The sequence below is a fragment of the Corapipo altera genome, unplaced genomic scaffold, assembly GCF_003945725.1.
Source record: "Corapipo altera isolate COAL_440 unplaced genomic scaffold, ASM394572v1 47, whole genome shotgun sequence".
NCBI lineage: Eukaryota > Metazoa > Chordata > Aves > Passeriformes > Pipridae > Corapipo > Corapipo altera.
In genome coordinates this window covers 2924437-2945437 of record NW_020884897.1, presented here as the reverse complement: position 1 = coordinate 2945437, position 21001 = coordinate 2924437, and the positions used below count along the sequence as shown (strand labels likewise).

Genomic DNA, 21001 nt, shown 5'->3' with positions numbered 1-21001 from the left:
CACCTTCATGCGATCTGACCTCTGCTTCAAAAGCTTGTTTCCTCCCTTTCAGCTCTTTTGGGGAGCATGTCTCCTCTACTTTTACAGCTTTTTCCTAATGATACGTTGCCCTTCAAATCCCCTGGGTCTGACCATTGCTGCCCCCTCCCTTCCTCCATCTGCCTGGGCTAAGGTCTGAAGTGGCCTGTGAACCAAGCAGAGGGGAGCTGGGACTGGAGCTGTTGTTGCAGTAATGCTTCCTGTGTTTGTGTCACCAGTACCTTTCCAGGTCCAGAACCCTGCCTGTTAGAGCTAGGCTGGACTGTCTCTTGCTAGAGCCCTGCTTTGTAACATGCTAAACTCTTAGTTCTGTGGCTTCTTGCACTGTATGACATAGCACTGTGTTCACAGTCTGCATGCATCCTGCAGCTTTCCATGCTCCTGGACCCCTCCAGGCTGGAGTTACATCCAGGTCCAGGGCAGTTGTTTCACTTCTTCCCTTCTATGATTCTGTGCTGCTGCCTCTGCCATTGTAAACCAGACCTGTTAGAGGGATGTTGGCAAGGATGCAGGGTGTGATTACGTGTACCCAAACTCAGATTTGTTCTATTGGTTCAGCTACCACAACCAGAGGAAATCTTGCTGTTCCCTGGGCAGAAGAATCAGACCACCCCTGATGGAACCTGTCAGTTCAGTTCACTTATAATGGGTGATGAAACTGCGTAAACCATACTGTCACTGCTCATAATCTGTTAGAGAGCTAGTTCTTAACACCCACCATGAGCCTAAGTTTTCAGATCTTAGACAGCAGTTGTGTTTGAAAGCAATACCCATAATTAACAGTGTTGTGAATGTATGAAGGTGGTCTGGTGTGTGTAGTATGATGACTGCTGGTGTGGCTGTGCTGGTAAATCTCCCCAGCTCATGGGCGTCCTCTGGAGCTTTTGTCAGTTACAAACCAAAACAAATGACATGAGCAAAATTACTTCTCCCCCCAGCACCCCAGCCAAGATGGGTATATGGTAAGGCTTGAGTTTCAAGTATATTTTTGCTGGCTTTACCTTTTTTTTAATCAGTCATGTAAATGACTCTCCTATACCAACGTAAGTTTCTAATAGAGAATTCATTTTGTCTTTTTAGTGCAGTCTAGGTAAAGTAGAAGTTCTTACTCTATATACGTGCATATATGTGTACATACGTATTTTATAAAGAAAAACCTTCGAAATTATGGGTGCTTATCCTTAAGTGTAAATATACTTTTGTAAATCATATTTTAGTTCTACTTAACACCTTAGGAGTTAGGGAATATTTTTTTACTTTGTTGCAAAGTGCATATGAAAAATGGTCTTTTTTAGAACTTTTTCATGTCTTAAGAGGAAGTCCCTGCTGTTCTGAGTGTAGGTCTGTTATTTCCAGTTTTGCAAAGGACTGAGCACTAATGTTTTTAGCATGCAAAACACTTGTTTTAATTACTTTTATTTTCAACTGAATGGAACAAAATATAACATTTTCTTGAACTCCCTGGTTTGAAGCTAAGAAATTGACTGGAAAACATAAGGTTTTCCTTTTCTGATGTATGATTAAATATTGTGACAAGGTGCCTGGTGTGTTACTTGTTCCACTTGAGATCTACATGTTAGATAGTAGATATTCAGAAAATAAAATAGCATGCTTCTTATTGTGATGCTGGTAAAAGCTATGGATTTTTTTTGGCAGGGGCAAGAGTGTGAAGGTAGTCTATATAATAAAGGCTACACATACAAGATGGAACTTACTGTATCTTTTGAACTACTTGCTCAGAATATGTAATTTGGAACACTTATGTCCTTAGCAAACACTTGGAAATTTCATGACCTGTAAATGCTTTTGAATTACTGTCTCAACAATTCAAACGTATATTAGAGAAAGAAGAGTGCATTTTTTATTTTAAGATAAATCTTCTTCAATTTTACCAGTTTAAGCAGAGGAGTTTACTGGAAAATGTTTTCATCCAATTTGGTTTCATTCAGCTAGCAGATGAGTTACACAAGATACCTGCATTTTCATAAATGTTTGCTTTGCCTATTTCAGTGATCGCTGTGGAGAAGACCCAAACCAGAAAGTAATCCATGGGGTTATTAACTCCTTTGTTCATGTTGAACAGTATAAGAAAAAATTCCCCCTAAAGGTAGATACGTATTTCTGATTCTATGTTTTTAATTTTGAATGTTAAACCAGTATATGCATTATTTGTCCTTTAAAAAAAATTCTCCCTTCTAGTTTTATCAGGAAATTTTTGAGTGTCCTTTTCTGAATGAAACAGGGGAGTATTATAAACAAGAAGCTTCAAATTTATTGCAAGAGTCAAATTGCTCACAGTACATGGAGAAGGTAAGGCATTCTTTGGTACACATGCAATAACTAAAATGTAGTATTATCATTTTACTGATGATACATGTTTTCCTCTGCAGTTACAGTTGTTCTTTGTTATGCTTTCACGCAATACATTTTGGTGACATGGTTAATCTGAACATAAACTACAAACCTTGATGGATGGTTGGCATCAAAATATATCATAATAAATAATAAATTAGTAGCATGTAAAGTAAAAAAAAAAGGACAAAAATAAAACACAGATCAGGTTGATCGGTATTACTTCTTCACTTCCTTGTTTTCTTTCAGTTTGGAGTAGCGTAAGATGAGTGGTTTTGCATCATAGTGGTTAAAGAAGGCTTTAAGTTGTTACAGAGCATTATTAAAAATTACATACTCTGAGATAGATTTTCTTTTGTTTTGCTGTGTGGTGTATAAAGTCAAGTAGTTTAGCTTGTAATTCTTGTACCTCATTTGGGAAAACAAAGATTAATACAAGACTAGGAGTCAGTCCTTGGTGCTATACTGTCCACACTACCACTATAGAAAAGCTGAGGAGAAGGCTGTGAAATTGCTTTTAGTCATAAGGAGCATAAGCTAATGGTTGCACACCTGTGGTGAAATTTAGGGACAGGCTAAGACTTCAACTAAACCAAAAGCAATGCAGATTAATTTTGCCTATTGTTAACACTCTGCAGCTGTACTGCTTTTCCTAGACTCCCCTCAAATTCACAGGATGTAAGTGCTTTTATGTCAGCATTCATATGACTTATTTTATGATGCCTATTTCCTTCCTGTACCTATTGAGCAGATGTTTTATGTACAAGCAGATGGATTTGGAGCAGTAAGGTGGTTCTTATAGTCTCTTATAGTTAGGTACTGGCATAAAACTTTCTCCAGAAAGAGCAAGAAGCGTGGTAAGAGAAATTAGGGAAAACTGGTCACAAAGTTGAAGGGAAAAAGAAGTTTTGAAAACTACTGAAAGCTGCTAGTCAGTATTTGGAGTAGATTATATTATTTCAGCAATAGCCTGATTCAAAAGAGCAAATTTAATTTTTTGGCATCACGTACACGTTCTTTTGTAATTTTTACTTATTCTTGTGTTTCATGTTACATACATATAGTGCTGTATATTCTGTTTCTATTTTGGTTGTTAGTATTTCTCCAGCTCTCAGTTTGAACACTTGTCTGCAGGTTTTAGGTAGATTAAAAGATGAAGAAATGAGGTGTCGGAAATACTTGCATCCCAGCTCATATGGCAAAGTGATTCATGAATGCCAACAGAGGATGGTAGCTGATCACTTGCAGTTTCTACATGCAGAATGTCACAATATTATCAGACAAGAGAAAAGAAGTGGTAAGTCTGTAGTCACAAAAAGCATAAAATGTTTTTTGTTTTATTCATTTAGCATTGGGATTTCCTGTCTTCTTTTCAATGGCCTTCTGTGCACTTAAGTACTTTCAGCTGACGTTACTTACCTAGAAATCCTAATTCAACCCTGAATTACATTTTCTTTTACCATATAATTAACTTTCATTCTTCCAAATATGTAGTCAAAACCTTCCTTTTTACTGTTAACAACCCTACTTTTGGCCAACGTTCTTTCTCTTTCCTTGTCTTAGCTTAAAAACGCACGGAAGTCCTGTGTCCTGTAGAATTGATCATATTTTATGCTTGTTTTCATTTGTAAACCAATGGCTCTGTCTTTACAGATTTCTTCATCATCAGTTGACAGGTCAGGATTATAGAATATTTTGGCTTCTTTTCACAGCCACTTTTTATTGTTCTGAATCTTTTGTGACCTCTTGTCCCAAATCCTTTTTAAAGAAGGAGATGTTCTTATAATTAGATTATCTGCCAGACTAAAAAAAAGTCTTCCTGATGACTACATGCTTCTTACCCTTGAAAGAATGCTTATTCTTGCGTGGAAGATGGTATCTATTATGTGAAACAAATTATTTTTTCACAGCCAAACTCAAATTGTATCTAATAATAGTATTCAGTTTCCAGGGAGTTTTCCAAGTTTGATCGGAGCTTGGATCTGTTTTTTAGCGGGAGGAGGGGCGAGGAATAAAAAAATCATAAAAATAGCAGTTGCTTATTTATAGCTTTTCTAACCTGAAAAAAATTTCAAACCACCACTGGCACAGTATTTCTCCATACTAGCCCACCTCTCTTTTTGGACTCTCTCCTAAAGAAGCAGTTTTGGAAGGGTGAGTTAGTCACAGTGTCTGGACTCAGTAAATACTGGTATTAACCCTACGCTTTCCTTTCATTATTTTGTCGGTGATCCAGTGTATGTTAATTATTTTTTTTCAAAACAGTCTTGTTTCAGTCTTTAAGAAGTTCTGTGTGAAATTATGATGCTATATTAAGTGTCAATTTTTAGTGTTTCTAACCATATTCTATAAAAATGTATCTCTGTTACAGACATGGCAAATATGTATACTCTGCTTCGTGCTGTGTCAAGTGGTTTACCTCATATGATTCAGGAACTACAAAACCATATCCATGATGAGGGCCTTAGAGCAACCAGCAATCTTTCTCAGGAAAATGTGAGTTTCCTCAGGCAGCTGAAATTACCTATTTGATTAACAGTCTTGATTAATTGTTGGCTCTTTTCCTGTTAGTCTATTCTGGTTTTTTTTTAATTTTGTCTGTATGAAATTAGTTTGGAACATGATGGATAACTTGTAACCTCTGATCAGCATGGTTAACTGTGTGACACATATCTATCCTGAGAGTTGATTGTTGTGATCTAACCAGAAACAACTGCAGCTAGATATTTCTCATTGTTGCTTGTTAAATGCTGTCAGGGCAAGTAGGTCCTTTTGTTCCATGTATGTATTTTTTCCTGAGTTTCTCTTAAGTCAGTGGCGTTTGCTGTTCTGGTATATTAGGAACCAGTGATTCCATTTAGTTTAATTATATAGTATTTGTAAAAACTTGAGATCCTACCCTGATTTCAGTGTGATGTTTTTCACTAATAGCTTTGTAGTCTCATATTTTTATGTAGTTTCTGAAAATACTCTAGCTTAATTATTTTACTAAAGTGCATTAAACTTTTTTTCAGTTCATATGTATTTAAATTACTCAATTCCATGTTTGTTCCTCTAGCATTGCTGTTCAGACACAAACAACAAGCTTTCATTTGACATTACATTTGTACATGTGTGTACAACTTGCTGTCTAGATCTGTGCTCACTTTAGGATGGTGACTTTAGCCACCCAGTGTTTGTATCTACAATAATACATAAATACAACCTGTTGTAAATTCACTAATTTATTGACTGCACAGGAGTGCTTACTCTTCTGTGACTCCTGTGTGCATACAGAAAATGGACTAAAGTCTTTAGTAGTATATTTTGCTTTCATATTATTTGTAGGTTTATTGAGCTTATTCTTTCAAACTTATAGGGTCTACACAGGGAAATAAATACAGAGCCATGAGGGTGATGACAATTCACAACCTTATGTAGATAATTTCACAGTGTCTCTGTAGGGGCTCCTCCAGCTCCTGTCAGTCCTCTGTACAGAAAGGGATGCTAAAACATAGTGCACGAAATTCAATTGATAACTGTCCTATGGAGGAAAATGCAAAGGGATCATCCAGATTTTGTGTCTCCAAAGTCAGTATGTAGGAGAAGCAGCTGTTTACTTACTTCAGTTGCATTTTGGCTTGATTGCTGTATTTATGTGTTAGCATTAATGGTTTTGGAAAGGCTAATAAAGGATTTTAGGGTATGATCAGAAAAATTAGACGTCATGAGAGCAGTATAGACCCAAATCTATGTTGGATAGCAGGGCTGTAAATGTAGCCTGGTCTTTTTATTTCCAAAACATGCTCTAGGATAGTCGTGTGAGAGTACAACAGTGCAGAACCAATCCTCTCAATGACTTAATCACTGTGGTATTAACTTTTATAAAAAAGAGTAATTAGGAAAAAAATCTACAACTAAGGTAGATATGTTTATAAGTAGATAATACTACTTTTCTCATTAACTTACTTTCTGTTTTATTTACCTCCCTTTAGATGCCAACTCAGTTTGTGGAGTCAGTTTTGGAAGTACATAGTAAATTTGTGCAACTCATCAACACTGTTTTGAATGGTGATCAACACTTTATGAGTGCCCTTGACAAGGTAACTTTTACTTAGGTAAACAAGGGATTGGAAAACAAAATTCGGGACCCTGTTTCAGCCTCACCAGAATTCTTCAGAGCATAAACACATGTTCAAAGATAGAGTTTTTATGCAGTTTTTCTACCTTAGAAATGCAATGGCACAAAAGACAAGCCAGTGTTAGAGGGAAAGATATGTACACAGGAAACCACTCTAACAGTTTAATGTTTTCAGAAAGAAAGGCCTTTCTTTTCATCACATTTCATAACACAAAAAGGATGCTGACACATTTAGTGTAAATGTAAGTGCAGATAATAGACAACTTGTGTTTGGGAGGTTTGGTAATTCTTAAATGCATTTGAACTTGAATTTGCTTCCTGACATAATGTTTGACTCTGAGTGCTTTTAGTATTACTTACATAGAATATTTGTAGTCACCTTGAAAAATCTAAACAAAGAGTATCTGAAAACTTACATTACTTCAGTCACTGTCACAATAGGTAACTTTTTGCAGGAGAGAGCTGCAGTTGAAGTTAAATAATAAATTTAGGGAAACAGGCTTGCTGCTCTTTTATTTTAACATAACAGTTCTAATTGTTATAAAGTTTAATAATAATAATTATGGATTGTAACTAGTAATTGTAAGTATCTTTCCTGTCTATAATTTCCTGTCATGAGATGTAGACGTATGGTTCATTGCTCTTTTGTGGTGTTTATAAAAATTGCAGTTTGTAATCAGGGTCCTAGTCTAAGCTTTGATAATTTTCAGCCAAGGTTAGTATGAAAGGCATAGTGAAGAAGGTACCAATAATAGCACCAATAGTAGTTACCCATTTGTATTTGTGATATGGAGAAAATAACTATTTAGCATTTTAAAACAAATACTTATCTCAGTGCCAAACACATTTCTGTCTCCACTGCAATTAATGTCATGTACCAGAAGGTGGAGTAACACAAGATTGACAACTACCTTTGGCATAGGTTTTGTTAGACACATCGCTTTTTCACTTCAGTGATCATTCTTACAATAAATATTTAAAATATTAATCTGCTGTTAATTTTTCATGGTGGAGATCAAAACTGCTGCCTCCAGTTTTATTGCAAAAAAGTACTCCAAGCTTCAAAGTTTCCTACTCCAGGTCATGCATTCCTTTCTCACAGGGATTCTAGAGACCTATTACCAAGTTTTGAAATGTCGATGTATTGTACAAAAACGTTGTTTGTCAGTTCATCTTGATAATAAGAACAATATTTTCCTTCTGTAGAGGAACTGTAATTCCTGGGAACTATAATCACTCAGTATTTTTGGTTCAATGTTAGTTTAAAATGTTAATTTAAATGTGATGTGTGATTTAGAAACTTGACTATTCTAACATCTTTTTTTCAATTCTAAACTTTCATTATCTCCTTCCTTTTCTTTTTATCATATTCAGGTTTTATTTAACCACCATATTGTTTGTACTGTACTGCTTCAAATTTCTACTTTGAACAATATTTTTCTCCTCTTTAGTCTATCAAAAAATCCCACAACCAAAAGAACTTTTGGTTTTTACTGTTGTGAGCACACCATATATGCTCTTCAGCTGTCCATACACGCTGTCAATATAATCTGCTGTTGTTGTGCTGGTGTTCAAATCTGCTTTATCTGTAATTATTCCTAAGCCTCTTTCCATCCATACTTTTGCACCATAATATTGCTGTATTCAAAAATCTTCTACAAAGTTTCTAATCAGAACTTGATTTGTTCTCCCATTTTCTTTGATTAGCTTCTGTTCCTCTACTCTTTCCACTTTTACTTAACTCTCAACTTAAACATGTTTAACAACCAAATTCTCCCAAGGGCAGTAATTGAAACCTTTTTATTCGTTGTTTCTTTTTTGACCCCCCTTTGTGTAATTCAGTTTTATAGTGTCTCAGATGGTCTTTACCTTGAGCATTTTTTTTGAGTTCTTCAAATCCCATAAAAGAAAAAGGTGTAAGTCATTTACAATTTTTCTCTTTGCTCTATGTTCTTATGTAGGCTTTGACTTCGGTAGTTAACTATAGGGAGCCCAAGTCGATCTGCAAAGCACCTGAGTTGGTAAGTGATACAAGTAGAAAGTAAGAATTCTTGTTTATAATTGTCAAATGAATTGGCATAGGGTCCCTCACATGAATATCCAATTCTTACGCTGGGTCACCCTCAGGTGTGTATTTCAGTAGTAGCAGTTTAACTTGCACACAGGTTTTGTGGGTGTGCAAAGTTGCTATGGTTCTATTTTTTGGTATAGACTGTATTTTCTGCAGATGTAGAATATATAGTTTACCCATGAATACAGCCTTGTAATAGAATGTGACACTGTGGACTGTGACTTATTTCACGTTTGAACTTTGTGTAGAAGTTTGGAATACCTTGGCATACATTTGTTCTCAAACTCGACAGGTAGATTTGGGTTTGATTTTTCTTTTTCTAATTTGAGCTGGCCAAGTACTGTGACAACTTGTTGAAGAAATCAGCAAAAGGAATGACAGAGAATGAAGTAGAAGACAAACTTACAAGTTTCATTACTGTTTTCAAATACATTGATGACAAAGATGTATTCCAAAAGGTAACTTTTTATATTCGATAAAGGTTAAAATATTACATTTAAAGCATGCTTGAAGTATGTGATTATGCTTCTTAAAATCCTCATATCTGTTTTTTTTTCAATGCAGTTCTATGCCAGAATGTTGGCAAAAAGATTAATTCATGGTTTGTCTATGTCTATGGATTCTGAAGAAGCCATGATAAATAAACTAAAGGTAACGTAATATTCTTCTAACACAGAATGAACAAAGGAATATGTAGTGTTGAGAGGGAGCAGCAGAGGGTGCCAGAGGTAACTTAACAGTCAGTAGGTCTGTTTCCAATAGCTGAAAGGAACAACTAGTTTTTTGGTAGTCTGTGAAAGATATATGGCCAAGTATCAGCTAGGCATTTGCGATTTTTATAAGGTTTTGGGTAGTTTTATTAGATGGGTTCAAATAATTCATACTAACATTATAAAAGTACCAAGGACTTTCATAGACCATGTCTGTCTTTCAGTTTTATAGGATAACATTGTTCATGTAGATCACTGTGTATAGAGTGAAACTAAGATAAATCTGGTAATTTTATTTTACAATGTTTGTTTTCTATTGTAACTAGTGTTTTCTGTAAATGTAACAACACTTCTGCTGACTAGATTTTCATATTGTAGTAGTGAGTGGGCATAATTTATACAATAAGGACTGTTTTCACTGTGAAACCTCTTACAATATTTCTTCACAGCAAGCCTGTGGTTATGAATTTACCAGCAAGCTCCACCGAATGTATACAGACATGAGTGTTAGTGCTGATCTCAACAATAAATTCAACAACTTTATCAAAAACCAGGACACGATTATAGATTTGGGAATTAGCTTTCAGATATATGTTCTACAGGTACTAATGTATGTTTATTATTACTGAGTTACTTGTGCCTATTTTTTATGTTTTGATAACAAGTGAACATTTTTTCTAACTATGAATGCTTCTTTGTATGGAAACTGATGCCTTGTGATTATTGTAGGGTAGTTTATTTTCCTAGTGTTGCTTTTTAAAATTAACCCAGTAGCTCACTAAACAGTAGTGATATAAAATGTCTTGTGCTCTCAACTTCAGTTAATACCTCACTGGGGTGTGCAAAAGGAGCAGTAAAAAATGAGCAGTAAAACTTCTGGGATCAATTGATTGTCTTATGACATAATGTACACTGTAGATCTGTTTAAGAGTGTTATTTTTTTCTTAATGTATATATTGTCTGAAAATGTTAATGCTTTTATTTTTTCCCAATACCTTTAGGCTGGTGCATGGCCTCTAACTCAGGCTCCTTCTTCTACATTTGCAATTCCTCAGGAACTGGAAAAAAGTGTACAGATGGTAGGTTAGTAGGAGGCTTCTTGTAAACATGTGGAAAATGTAAAATAACTCCAAATAAAAGATCATCACTCGAACAGAGAAAAACCTGAGCTGCTTCATTTTGTTTGTAAATTGTGGATATCCTGTTTCCAGCCCATAGGAAATGTGGAAGGGTCACCCAAATACCTTACTGAATTTATGTATGTATTTGCATAGCTTTTCTTTACTTTTAACATCTCTCTTTTACACTTTGTGATTGCTGAGGGAGATGTTAATAAATACAATTAAGCCAACTAGGTTGGTTCTTTCTTTAAAACCAATTCCTAATATTTAAAGAAAAGAAGATTCTGTTTCTAATATTAAATATGAACAGATATAATAGCAGATTAAGATGCAAATACAGGGTTTTTGTCCTGTATATAATAGGAGCTATTCAAAATCAAGCTTTGTGCAAACTTCTTTAAGGCTAATTTTATGATTTCTCAAAGCAGTAAAGGTTTTACTTTGGTCAAATATTCTTTTCTTATGTGATTATTTCTACTTTGTAGAGGTAAGTATATTGTTGGTTTTGATTGTATTATTGTGTTCTAAATGTTACTTGTACAACGTGTGTTGATCTTTGGTAAAGTGCATTTAATGGTGAAGTACAATTTACGGAATAAAAATTTTGTATTATTGGACATAACAGATTTTTAAAAGCAGTTTTTATACCTTAATTTACTATCTGAGGTAAATTATAATGGTAAATGTCTGTTTCTGTGGTGAGGGAGCTTTTTCACATATTGCTACTGAGTTTTAGAACTATTTATTCTGCTGTATTTCCCCTCTATTAGGTGGCACTTTTAGCAATATAATAGTTTCCAATCCATACTATGCAGTCACCAGAAGGTGATGGATGAGATTTTCCTGTTCTTTGTGAGTTCAAAGTAGGAGTATTGTCATTTGTGTCTCAGTTGGAAAATTGTTACAGGCTTCTGTATCAGAAGCAGCTTAGAGTCTGGGTTGCTTGCCTAATTTCACTGTTTTGGCAGTTTAAAGGAGCAAATTTAGTCATAGCTAGAGTCAGTGCCCTAAATTATAATTTCATAAGGGAACAGAACATGACTTTGGGGGGGGGTCTTTGAAAATTGTCTCCCAATGTATTTACTGTTAAGTTTCATCATTTGACCCATAGAGAGAGAATTCTCCAGGATTCTGACCAGAATTTAGAAAGAAAAAAAACATTTTGCAATTTTACTCCAAAGTATATGAATAACTGGGCAAGCTGTTTAGCAGCTTTTTCTCAGACTGCTGGAGCTTCTTGTAAATATGTATTTATCTGAATGGTGTACATATACTGGTATTCATACTGTGTAAGCTTGTGGGTGGAGAAACACCCTATTCTTAAAGAGGTCAAAAGTTCCTGGTTTTGTGTTTTCCTTCAATGTTAATCAGTTGCCAGACCAAATTGGAATAAGCCAAACTCATGTGTACACAGTGTTGGCTATGTGGAGTTCAGAGAGTTTGATTCCATTTTAGGTAAAGTTTCTTTGAATCTGCTTAAGTCTTTCTCATTACCAGAGGTAGACCTTATCAGGATTCAGTCATCATCGTGTTCCAAGGGAAAATGCTGTCATGAATTGATCTGCAATGTTTGCATCCAGTAGGGTGAACATAAAGCCAGTATTTCTTCATTAGGGTGGTAGGGTGATAATAAACTATTGTAAGTAGTTACATGTGTGACTAATTGAAGTTCATTTTGTTTTGCAGTTTGAATTATTTTACAGTCAGCATTTTAGTGGAAGGAAGCTTACTTGGTTACATTATCTTTGTACAGGTAAAAACAAGTGCTTTGCTAAACTTATGGTCTATACAACTGACAGTTATTTACTAGAAATCCTTTTCAAATGGCAACAGACTGTGGAGTTGGAACAATATTTTGCATATAGAGTCAACAGATTATTTTGCATTATAAATTAATTTAATATTTACTACATAGTATTTCCAAAACTTATGTTTTGTAAACTTGCATGTCTTACCTGTGATTTATTAAATCCAAGTAAAACTAGAGTTGTATGTTCTTAACTACAAAACAGCACTACAGAACTGCCGAGTTAATAACAATTGACCCAGAATTGGTTTTGTACTATAGCTGTCCCTTAGATAAATATTAAATAATTTTAAGAATGCATATTATACTATATTAATCAGGTATGTGAGTATCTAAGTAAATAAATATTTATATTTACTATATGGGAGTACATGTTAACATCTTAGAAGTTATATATAAAATTATAGTTTATTTTAGTAAGTGTCAGTAAATCATGTTTTATTTCAAATGCTTTCAGTATCAGGCTTTAACGACTGAGCACCGCAGCATATTACGTGGAGATGACAAACCAGACTAGCATACAACAATATAATGTTATGAAAATCTAGTTGGAATTTCCGTTTTTGTTATTATTATAAATTATATTGCATTATTCAAAACAGTATTGTTCTAGTATTCATAGTTAGTCAGAGGGGTTTTTTTGTTGTAGACCACATTCTGTAACTGTGAATTCACAACACCAGTTGTCATCATCCCATTTCAAGTGTAAAATGCAAGCTTGAATTGAATGTCTGGAAATGTGTGAGGAGTTCTGGTAGTTAAACTTCAGATGACTTTTCAGCACCTTCCATCAGTTTATAAAATACTGTTGTATCATTACAGGTGAAGTAAAAATGAACTATTTGTGCAAACCTTATGTAGCCATGGTCACAACATACCAAATGGCAGTGTTGCTTGCCTTCAACAACAGTGAGACTGTCAGTTACAAGGAGCTTCAGGACAGCACACAAATGAATGAGAAGGAACTGACAAAAACCATCAAATCTTTGCTTGATGTCAAAATGATAAACCATGACTCAGACAAGGTATGCCTTAATGATATACAAGAGTTTCACGTTTTCAGTCTTGTCATTCTGATATTTCTTGAGGGCTTGTTTTAGTATAAAATAATCCATTGTTTAATCTCAAAACTGTATTATTGACCCTTGTGAACAATTATAAATTTGTATTTTTAGGGAAAGAGATAGGAGGAAGTAGACTGTCTGCCATATAGGCTTTCCATGCCTATAGCAGCATGGTCTGCTGAACAGATAATAAAGCTGGGACTCTTTATTCCTTCTGTTGCATTTCATACATATGCCTTAAGACTCACCACTGTTGGAGGGCAATACACCACTTTTGAAGTTGTATTGAATCAGGGGAAGGAGCCTGAGTTGCAAACCAGAATCTTACAGCTATCCTAAAAAAATATTTGTGGGATTAAGAGACTGAAAGCAACAGCAACGGGGTTCTTCCTTGCTGACAGATTACAGGAGATGGAAAGAGGGCAAGGAGGGTTTGTTTGAGAGGATTTTTGCTGCATTTTGCCAAACTTATCATTCTAGGAGTTTCATGGAATTCCAGTAATATCTGAGCTTTGTTTATGATTAACGCAATGGTTGATACAGGTTCTGTTTCTGACTGTCTCGTCCTTCTGTATGGCCTATGTGAAACCAGTTTCCCTTTTTCCCATACAGCGAAGGACACAGAGGTCTGTTAAGTAAGAAACATGACAGAAGTGCCTGTGCATCCTGTACAGGCATTAGCATGTGCTTCCAGCTAGCCCAGAAAACCCACTATTCAGACAGTATCAGACAGAAGGTACAGAGATAAGCTGTTCAGTTCTCTTTTGAGAAGAATTCTAAAGATGCTCTGATGGCAGGAAAATTTTAAGAAATGGGAAGTGAGATTACAAGGAAGATCTGATGCTTGGCTGAAGCATAGGACATGCTTCTAATGTCTAGAAACCAGCTTAGGTTGGAACAATAGCTGGGAGTCTGTTAAACCATGAGTCAAATAAAACACTGGGAGCTATTAAAGAAAACAGTGAAACTTTTCATTATCCTAGGAAGTTGCCCATTATTTAAAGGATTTACCTTTACTTATGTCTGTTGTATAAGGTTTGCCCAGTTCCTTTAAGGATATGTTATTGAAGAGGGAATGATACAGCTTTCCAAACCTTTCACCTTTTAATGTTTACCACTGCATTTTCTAGCTCTTTGCCTTCCAAACTATTGTATTCAAGTATCTTTGCTATTTCTGTTTTCTTTGCACTCTCTCCAGCAATGTGATAGCAGATCTGTAGACAGCCTATCAGATTACTTATTAAACAAACAAATGAACTTTAGTGGCTTAAACAGTGGAATTCAATATACAAACTTCTCTTAACCTGTATCTGAGTGTTGTGGTTTCACCCCAGATGGAAGCCAAGGCCCAACAACCACTTGCTCACTCCCCCACCAGCAGGATCAGGGAGAGAAGCAGAGGGAGGGAGAAGTGAACACCACAAGCAACTTTTGTAAAAATCTTTATTTGTCCATGCTTTTTAATTTCATGCTCAATACACAATTTATTTTGGTTTATATTCAACTCTGTAAGGAGAATAATGCTAAAATTTAATGTTAGCCTATTTTTTTGTTAGCTTATTTTTTTAAAGCTCTTGGTCTTTCCCCTTTCATGTTACAATTTCTATACCATGCCTGGTGTCCTGGTTTTATTTTTATTTTAACAAAGAATATTTGTTGCCAAATATAAAATTAGAATTAATACTGTTTTGAGTGCATATTTAGTTAAATATTGGCTGTGTTTACTGAAATATTTGCCCTTCAAACAGTTTGGCAACATTCTAAGGTCTCAGAAGTCCAGTAACTTTATTCTGCTGGAAATTGCTAATAGTTCTACAGACTCTTGCCTGGAAACTGCAAAGATCAGTCCAGTTATCTTGTTAGTTGAAAGTAAAGGTGTTGTGATTGCAGGGAGTAGTTACCATTTATTGAAAGAAATGGACTTTTATGTGTGGAAAAAAATTGAGACTCTGACAGGAAAAAATTAGAAACACACAGATAGATGTTGCAGTTTTTCAGCTGTTTCTGGTATAATATAAAAAAAAATGCTTAGTTATTTTTCCTTAAGTTCTGGGAGGCAACATTAGTAAAAATTGTGAAAGCAACAGCTCCCTCTCGACGTTCTGCCACAAATAAATGCAAATCCTGCTTTCTCTGCAGGAAGAAAATGAGTTTAGAAGAAAATTTAGTTTGCAACTAAATAAGATGTCAGTGTATTAAAAAAGAAATTACTTTAATCATATTGACTTGTTAACAAAATTAATGTATGATAGAATTCTTCATAGTGTTTTCTGAAGTAGACTTGACTTCTAGGTTAGTTAAACTGTAGCTTAAAAAATTGATCTGGTTCAAGTGGCATTTTAGAATTTCCAACTACAAACCTGAAATTGTTTATATGTATGTAAGACCCTAACTGTGACTTGTCAAAGTAAATTGCTACCATTTTCTGGTTCTCTTTCTGATTTTTAAAAAAGACTCTTTATTGCAGGAAGACATAGAGACAGAGTCTACGTTTTCATTAAATATGAACTTCAGCAGTAAACGAACAAAATTTAAAATTACAACATCAATGCAGAAAGACACACCACAGGTGAGTGTTCTTTGGTGTTTCTAGTTTGAACAGATTAGAAACTTATTTCTCTAAAATGGAATTTATTGTGTTAGTCTGGTGTAAGCAGATGTAAGATTCACCGAGTAAGATTTACATAACCATAAAGAAATTGTGTAAGTTTAAAGCTTAAGCACTGCAATTTTTTTTGTACTTAAAATACAGGCAAGAGAAGATAAAATAGGGAACAACAAGGCAGAAGAAAAAGATAAACAAAATGTACCAAAAGGGATTGACATTTAGTTTGTCTTATCTCATGAGACTTTTTTGTTGGTGGTGTTATCTCATGAGACTTTTTTATTGGTGGTGTTTACAAAAGCAACTTATTCCAGGAACAGCAGAACCAATCAAATATTTTGCTATGATTTTTGTCTTTCAGCAACTAAAATTAACTCCTATGTTGATAATCCTGTATCTCCTCAGACATAGGATTTTGTGCAAGATATGTATGTGCTGCCAAACTCAATACATTATAGTAAATTCTGCCTGCCTTTCTCCCTAGCAGAATTGGTGGTTGGGATGCCTGCCCTACCTTCCTACTGACTTTAAAGAAACCTCGTATTCTTGATTTATGGAAGTACTTTGCCTGGAATTGAACTTCTCCTGCATTTTTGTATTAGTTTACCACTTTTAGTAAAGTAAAATGTGTAGGTTCTAGATCCTTTTATGAAGTGTTTATTGGTCGTACTGTATTTTAAACATTAATGTTCTTGCTATATCACAGGAGATGGAGCAGACCAGAAGTGCTGTAGATGAAGACAGAAAAATGTATCTCCAAGCTGCTATAGTCCGTATCATGAAAGCACGTAAAGTGTTGCGACATAATGCTCTAATTCAGGAGGTAAGAGAAAGTCCTCCTCTTCAACTTGATTTGATGAAAATCTTCTGGAGGGTTGGGGAAAACATGTGACCACAGAACTCTCCTGTGCTGAAACTAATACCCTAGTGAAATCAGTGAGGATTTTCTTAGGGTCTGCTTTGAACTGCAGTACTAGAGCACCAGCTGGGATCCCTCAATCTTGCAAATGTGTCTTACCACTAAAACATTAAGTGCTTGCTCTTTCCTGTTGGCTGGTTCTATGCTAACAGATACTGTATCCTATACGAAATGTTGCCAGAGCTGTAGTTACAGTTGAAAACCTGAGTATGGATATTCTAAGTATGGAATTTGCACAGAAGCACCTAGCCAATTTTTAACTCTAATCATTATTTTTATTATAATACATGGCTTAAATTTTAAACGTTGTCCGAGTGTGAAGATATACACTTTTTAATCCCCTTTTCCATTAGGTGTTACAGTTCTCTAGATTTTTTACATTCTGGATTAATGATCTGTGAATTGTCACAGGCTGGCTGGGAAGGCAGTGCTATGTCATTAGTTTTTCTCCCATTTTCCCATCTGTTGGTCGCCTGCCTAATTGTATTTTTCATTCCAACCTTTGCTCCCACCAACCGGTTCCCATTTTTAGTTTTCTCAACCTTCCGAGGCATTCTTTCTTCAGTCTAGTTCACTCTTGTGTCCCTGAGCCTTGCTGGAAGCCTCAGAGCAGACTGGTAGGAGGAGGAATAAAGATTCCTGCTTTATTCAACCGTTTTGAGGATGGAGGTGGAGAAGCATTGAGTAATTTGTGGTGATGGAGGAAATAGTTTAGTACACCCACCATTTAATTTTTATTTCTTAAAAAAAAATAAACTGGTGCAGGGAGTTTGTAAGTCCAGAACTTGCAATGTTCTTGCAATATCTTAAAAGTTTTGGATATTGAAATAGTGCTTGTACACAATTACTCTTAGATTGAATATCTAAAAGGTAAGGCACCGTAGGTCCTGATTCTTCTCAAAATCTTTGGCTATTTGGTTTCCTGTTATTTAAATCATCCATGCAGTTATGATGAAGTCCTGTAAGAATTTACAAATAAAACTAGAAAGGAAAACCTTGTTTCGTCTTTGAAAATACTTTTTTCTCCCCACTCTCAAATTATTAGAAAAAGATTCCAAAATGTACTTTTCTTGACACCAGTTTATAAGGATGAAATAGATTACAAATTTTTATGTTTTGGAAACAAATCCTTTCTGGTTGCTTCTTCCTTTGTTTAATGGAAGGACCACTATCTTATGTGCCTCTGCTGTCTTTTGCTCTTGCAGAAATCTTGCAGAATAGTCTATTAACATCAGGAGCTTTATGTTTAGCTTTTCAAGAAAGAGGGATATTTTGATAGTTACTCAGTTAAAAACTAAATAGGGAGTAAAGTTGCGATATTGTTATTAATTCTGGTTACTTTTATCGTGCTGATTATATACATGTATAATGTATTCACTTAAATTTTCCTGTCTGACTTCTTGAATACAAATGAATCTTTTTAGGAGGAGTCTGTTTACTACAAAGAGTTAATATTTTCTCATCTCATTAATATTACGTTATTTAGCTATAAGGGTAGGATTATATTGTTGTTCGAGGTATGATGGAGAGACTCCTAGCCTTAATGTAGTTGGCTCTGATTTTAACAGTTAAGACTACAACCCTACCCATTTTGTTTAGGGTGAGGTGTCCAAGAAAATAGTCCAGGCCCCTGGTAGACCTATATATGTCAGCATATGGTCTTTGTCTGAATTGTTAATTGTGTTAGATATGCCCTGATAATTTCAATTCTAGCTCTGTGCTGCAGTCGCCTGCAGGACGAGGTAGCTTTTCCCATAAAACAAGTAAGTCCATGGAAGTAGTGGAGGGGAAAGGTCAGTGCAGTCATTCCCAGAAAAGTTTTTATTCTGACCATAGGTATTTCTCTCTCTCCTTCTTATTTGTATTACCTTTAAGGAAACAAAAACAAATCAAAAAAAGCCCGTACCAATACAAAACCTTTTGTTCTCTCTGTCCTAAGTAAATACAAGTATGATGATGACAGTTTGAGTGTAGGGCTGAAGTTAGGTGAAACCTGAGCAGATGTATTAGTTTGTTAGCACCCACTTTCTCCTCATTTGTGCTGCTGTGGAACGTACCAGACCCTTGGCTGCAAGCCCAACAAAACTCACTCTTTTGAGCTTTTTGTTTGCTTTACTGGGTGAGTTCCACCTGGTGAGTTCTGTTGGCTCACAGAGGGCTCCAGCAAACTCTAGAGCTGGGACAAAGCCAACCATGAGAAGCTGTAAAGAAAACAGGAAATCCAGCTGAAATAAAGATCACTTTCTTTACAGAAGAAATTAAAAACTACAGGCAAAATATATTGTGACATTTGAGTAGTAGGATATTTTGTTTAAAAAATTTTTCACGTTCTAGATTTGCGTGATCTGTTACTACTCACGATTTCCTCTTCTTCTCTACAGGAGAATGAGCAAAACTGAGAACTATCAAGAGACAACTAAAGTTTTGCCTGCAGTGGCAGTTTCTTCCACAATGCAAATACAGATTTGTTTTTACAATAAATAATTTTTTACTGCATGTATTACAAAGTTCCAGCTTAGGCAGATGGAACTCACCAAATTGTATATTGTATATCTGTCTTCAGTGGCTGAAGGAATAGAGGTTCACCCTGATTGTCTCAAACTGTATAGGAAAGGAGATCAGTGGTAGCGGAACTCCACTATGATAATAGTGAACAGATGTGTTTATATTAGATTAATTTTTAACATGGATATTTGTGTTCAGTTGTACTGTGACAAATGAAGCAAGCAAGAGAAATGAAGAGATCTGGGGAACATGCAGCCAAACTAACCAGTGAGCTCAACAGTCAGTTTCAGTGTCCTGACACTAATGCATAAAGATGCTTTCTTGATTGTTATAAATTAACTATTCCAGGGTTATTTAATCCTGTCTTTAAAAGAAAAGCATACTGAATTTACCTTAAAGCCCTTAGCAAATATTTAGATGCAGGTTTTGACTGTGAAAAATAAAACTAACACAAAAACTGTGTCTTTCTTTTGCAGGTAATCAGCCAATCAAGAGCTAGGTTTAACCCAAGTATCAGCATGATTAAGAAGTGTATTGAAGTTCTGATAGACAAACAGTACATAGAGCGAAGCCAGGCCTCTGCAGACGAATACAGTTATGTAGCATGATGTTGCTATCCTGCAGGTATGATTGTAAGGAGATCATTGCTGTCACTGTTTGGTGTGTTCCTGTGGGAAGAGGCAGGCCTGTGCCTCCATAATTGGTCACTTGGCAGCCCCTGTTTTTCTGCTGTTTACAACATCACCAGTGCCATGTCATGAGCGTCAATGAAAATGCCTATAGATATTTCAAGCTCATGTCATTATGACATTTCTTAAAACTTTACTAAAAGAATGAGTGAAGTATTGCTGAAATGTGATGAATTGGTTGGGTACCATGCTTTTTTTTTTTTCCCCCTCCCCTTTCACGTTTGCAGTTGATGTTTTTTAATGTATCTTAAGACAAAGTAAAAAAAAAAAAAAATCACACAAAAAACCTAAATATTGTAATATGACAGATAACCTAATAATTGTATCTACATTAAAATGTAAAAAAAAATGACGAACATGATACTGCTGCTTGTCAAATAAAAAAATAAAGTTATATAATGTGTCTTGAATGATTGTAGAGCTGGATATAGCATTAATGTCTGTAAATATTATTCAGGCCTGAAGAGTAAAAATAATGTTATGTGTTTGGGTTTTGGATAACCTCAGAAGTAGATCTGACGTAAGAACTAATTTATATAAAACCAAATACCAGGTATGTCATGTTTGATGTGATTATAAAAAAAATATTTATGGTTAAGTGCACATCTTGTTTTCTTGAGATTAGGCTGATTTACATTCTTAGTGCCTGAAGGCCTACTCTGTGTCTGTTAATCTCGCACTGTAGGAATACGTTACAAGAGGAAATAAACTGACATTTGAGGGAATTTAATAGTGTAGTTCACAAACAGTTAGGAATAGTTATCACAGACATCAAAGATATAGTTCAGTGGCTTGTGAAACCACCTTCTTAATGGGAAAACATATACCAGACTGGTAACTGAAAACTGTTTTTTCACTAATGTATTAGGTAGAAACACTACATGGAGATTGGTACGTGTGTTTGTTCCCACATAAGCCCGTGCAGCCTCTTGACTCATATGGTTGTTTTGATTGTGTTTTGTTTTCCTCTACCCCAATTACATTTCCAGCTATTTGGGT

The 21001-nt window shown here is 35.3% G+C and overlaps 1 protein-coding gene across 2 annotated transcripts in view; it reads left to right on the top strand.

Moving 5' to 3' along the window:
* Nucleotides 1-20600, top strand: part of CUL2 (cullin 2) — a 42873-nt gene extending 22273 nt beyond the window's left edge. For both annotated transcript variants that reach the window (XM_027648493.1, XM_027648494.1), the window contains 15 exons: nt 2050-2146; nt 2239-2349; nt 3526-3688; nt 4763-4887; nt 6366-6473; nt 8473-8532; nt 8912-9040; nt 9147-9233; nt 9742-9894; nt 10294-10371; nt 12100-12166; nt 13043-13245; nt 15752-15853; nt 16596-16712; nt 19790-20600. In XM_027648493.1, coding sequence (XP_027504294.1) covers nt 2050-2146; nt 2239-2349; nt 3526-3688; nt 4763-4887; nt 6366-6473; nt 8473-8532; nt 8912-9040; nt 9147-9233; nt 9742-9894; nt 10294-10371; nt 12100-12166; nt 13043-13245; nt 15752-15853; nt 16596-16712; nt 19790-19921 — 1732 coding nt within the window. In that variant the 3' untranslated portion in view covers nt 19922-20600. The remainder of the gene's footprint in view (nt 1-2049; nt 2147-2238; nt 2350-3525; nt 3689-4762; nt 4888-6365; nt 6474-8472; nt 8533-8911; nt 9041-9146; nt 9234-9741; nt 9895-10293; nt 10372-12099; nt 12167-13042; nt 13246-15751; nt 15854-16595; nt 16713-19789) is intronic.
* Nucleotides 20601-21001: the final 401 nt, after the last annotated feature.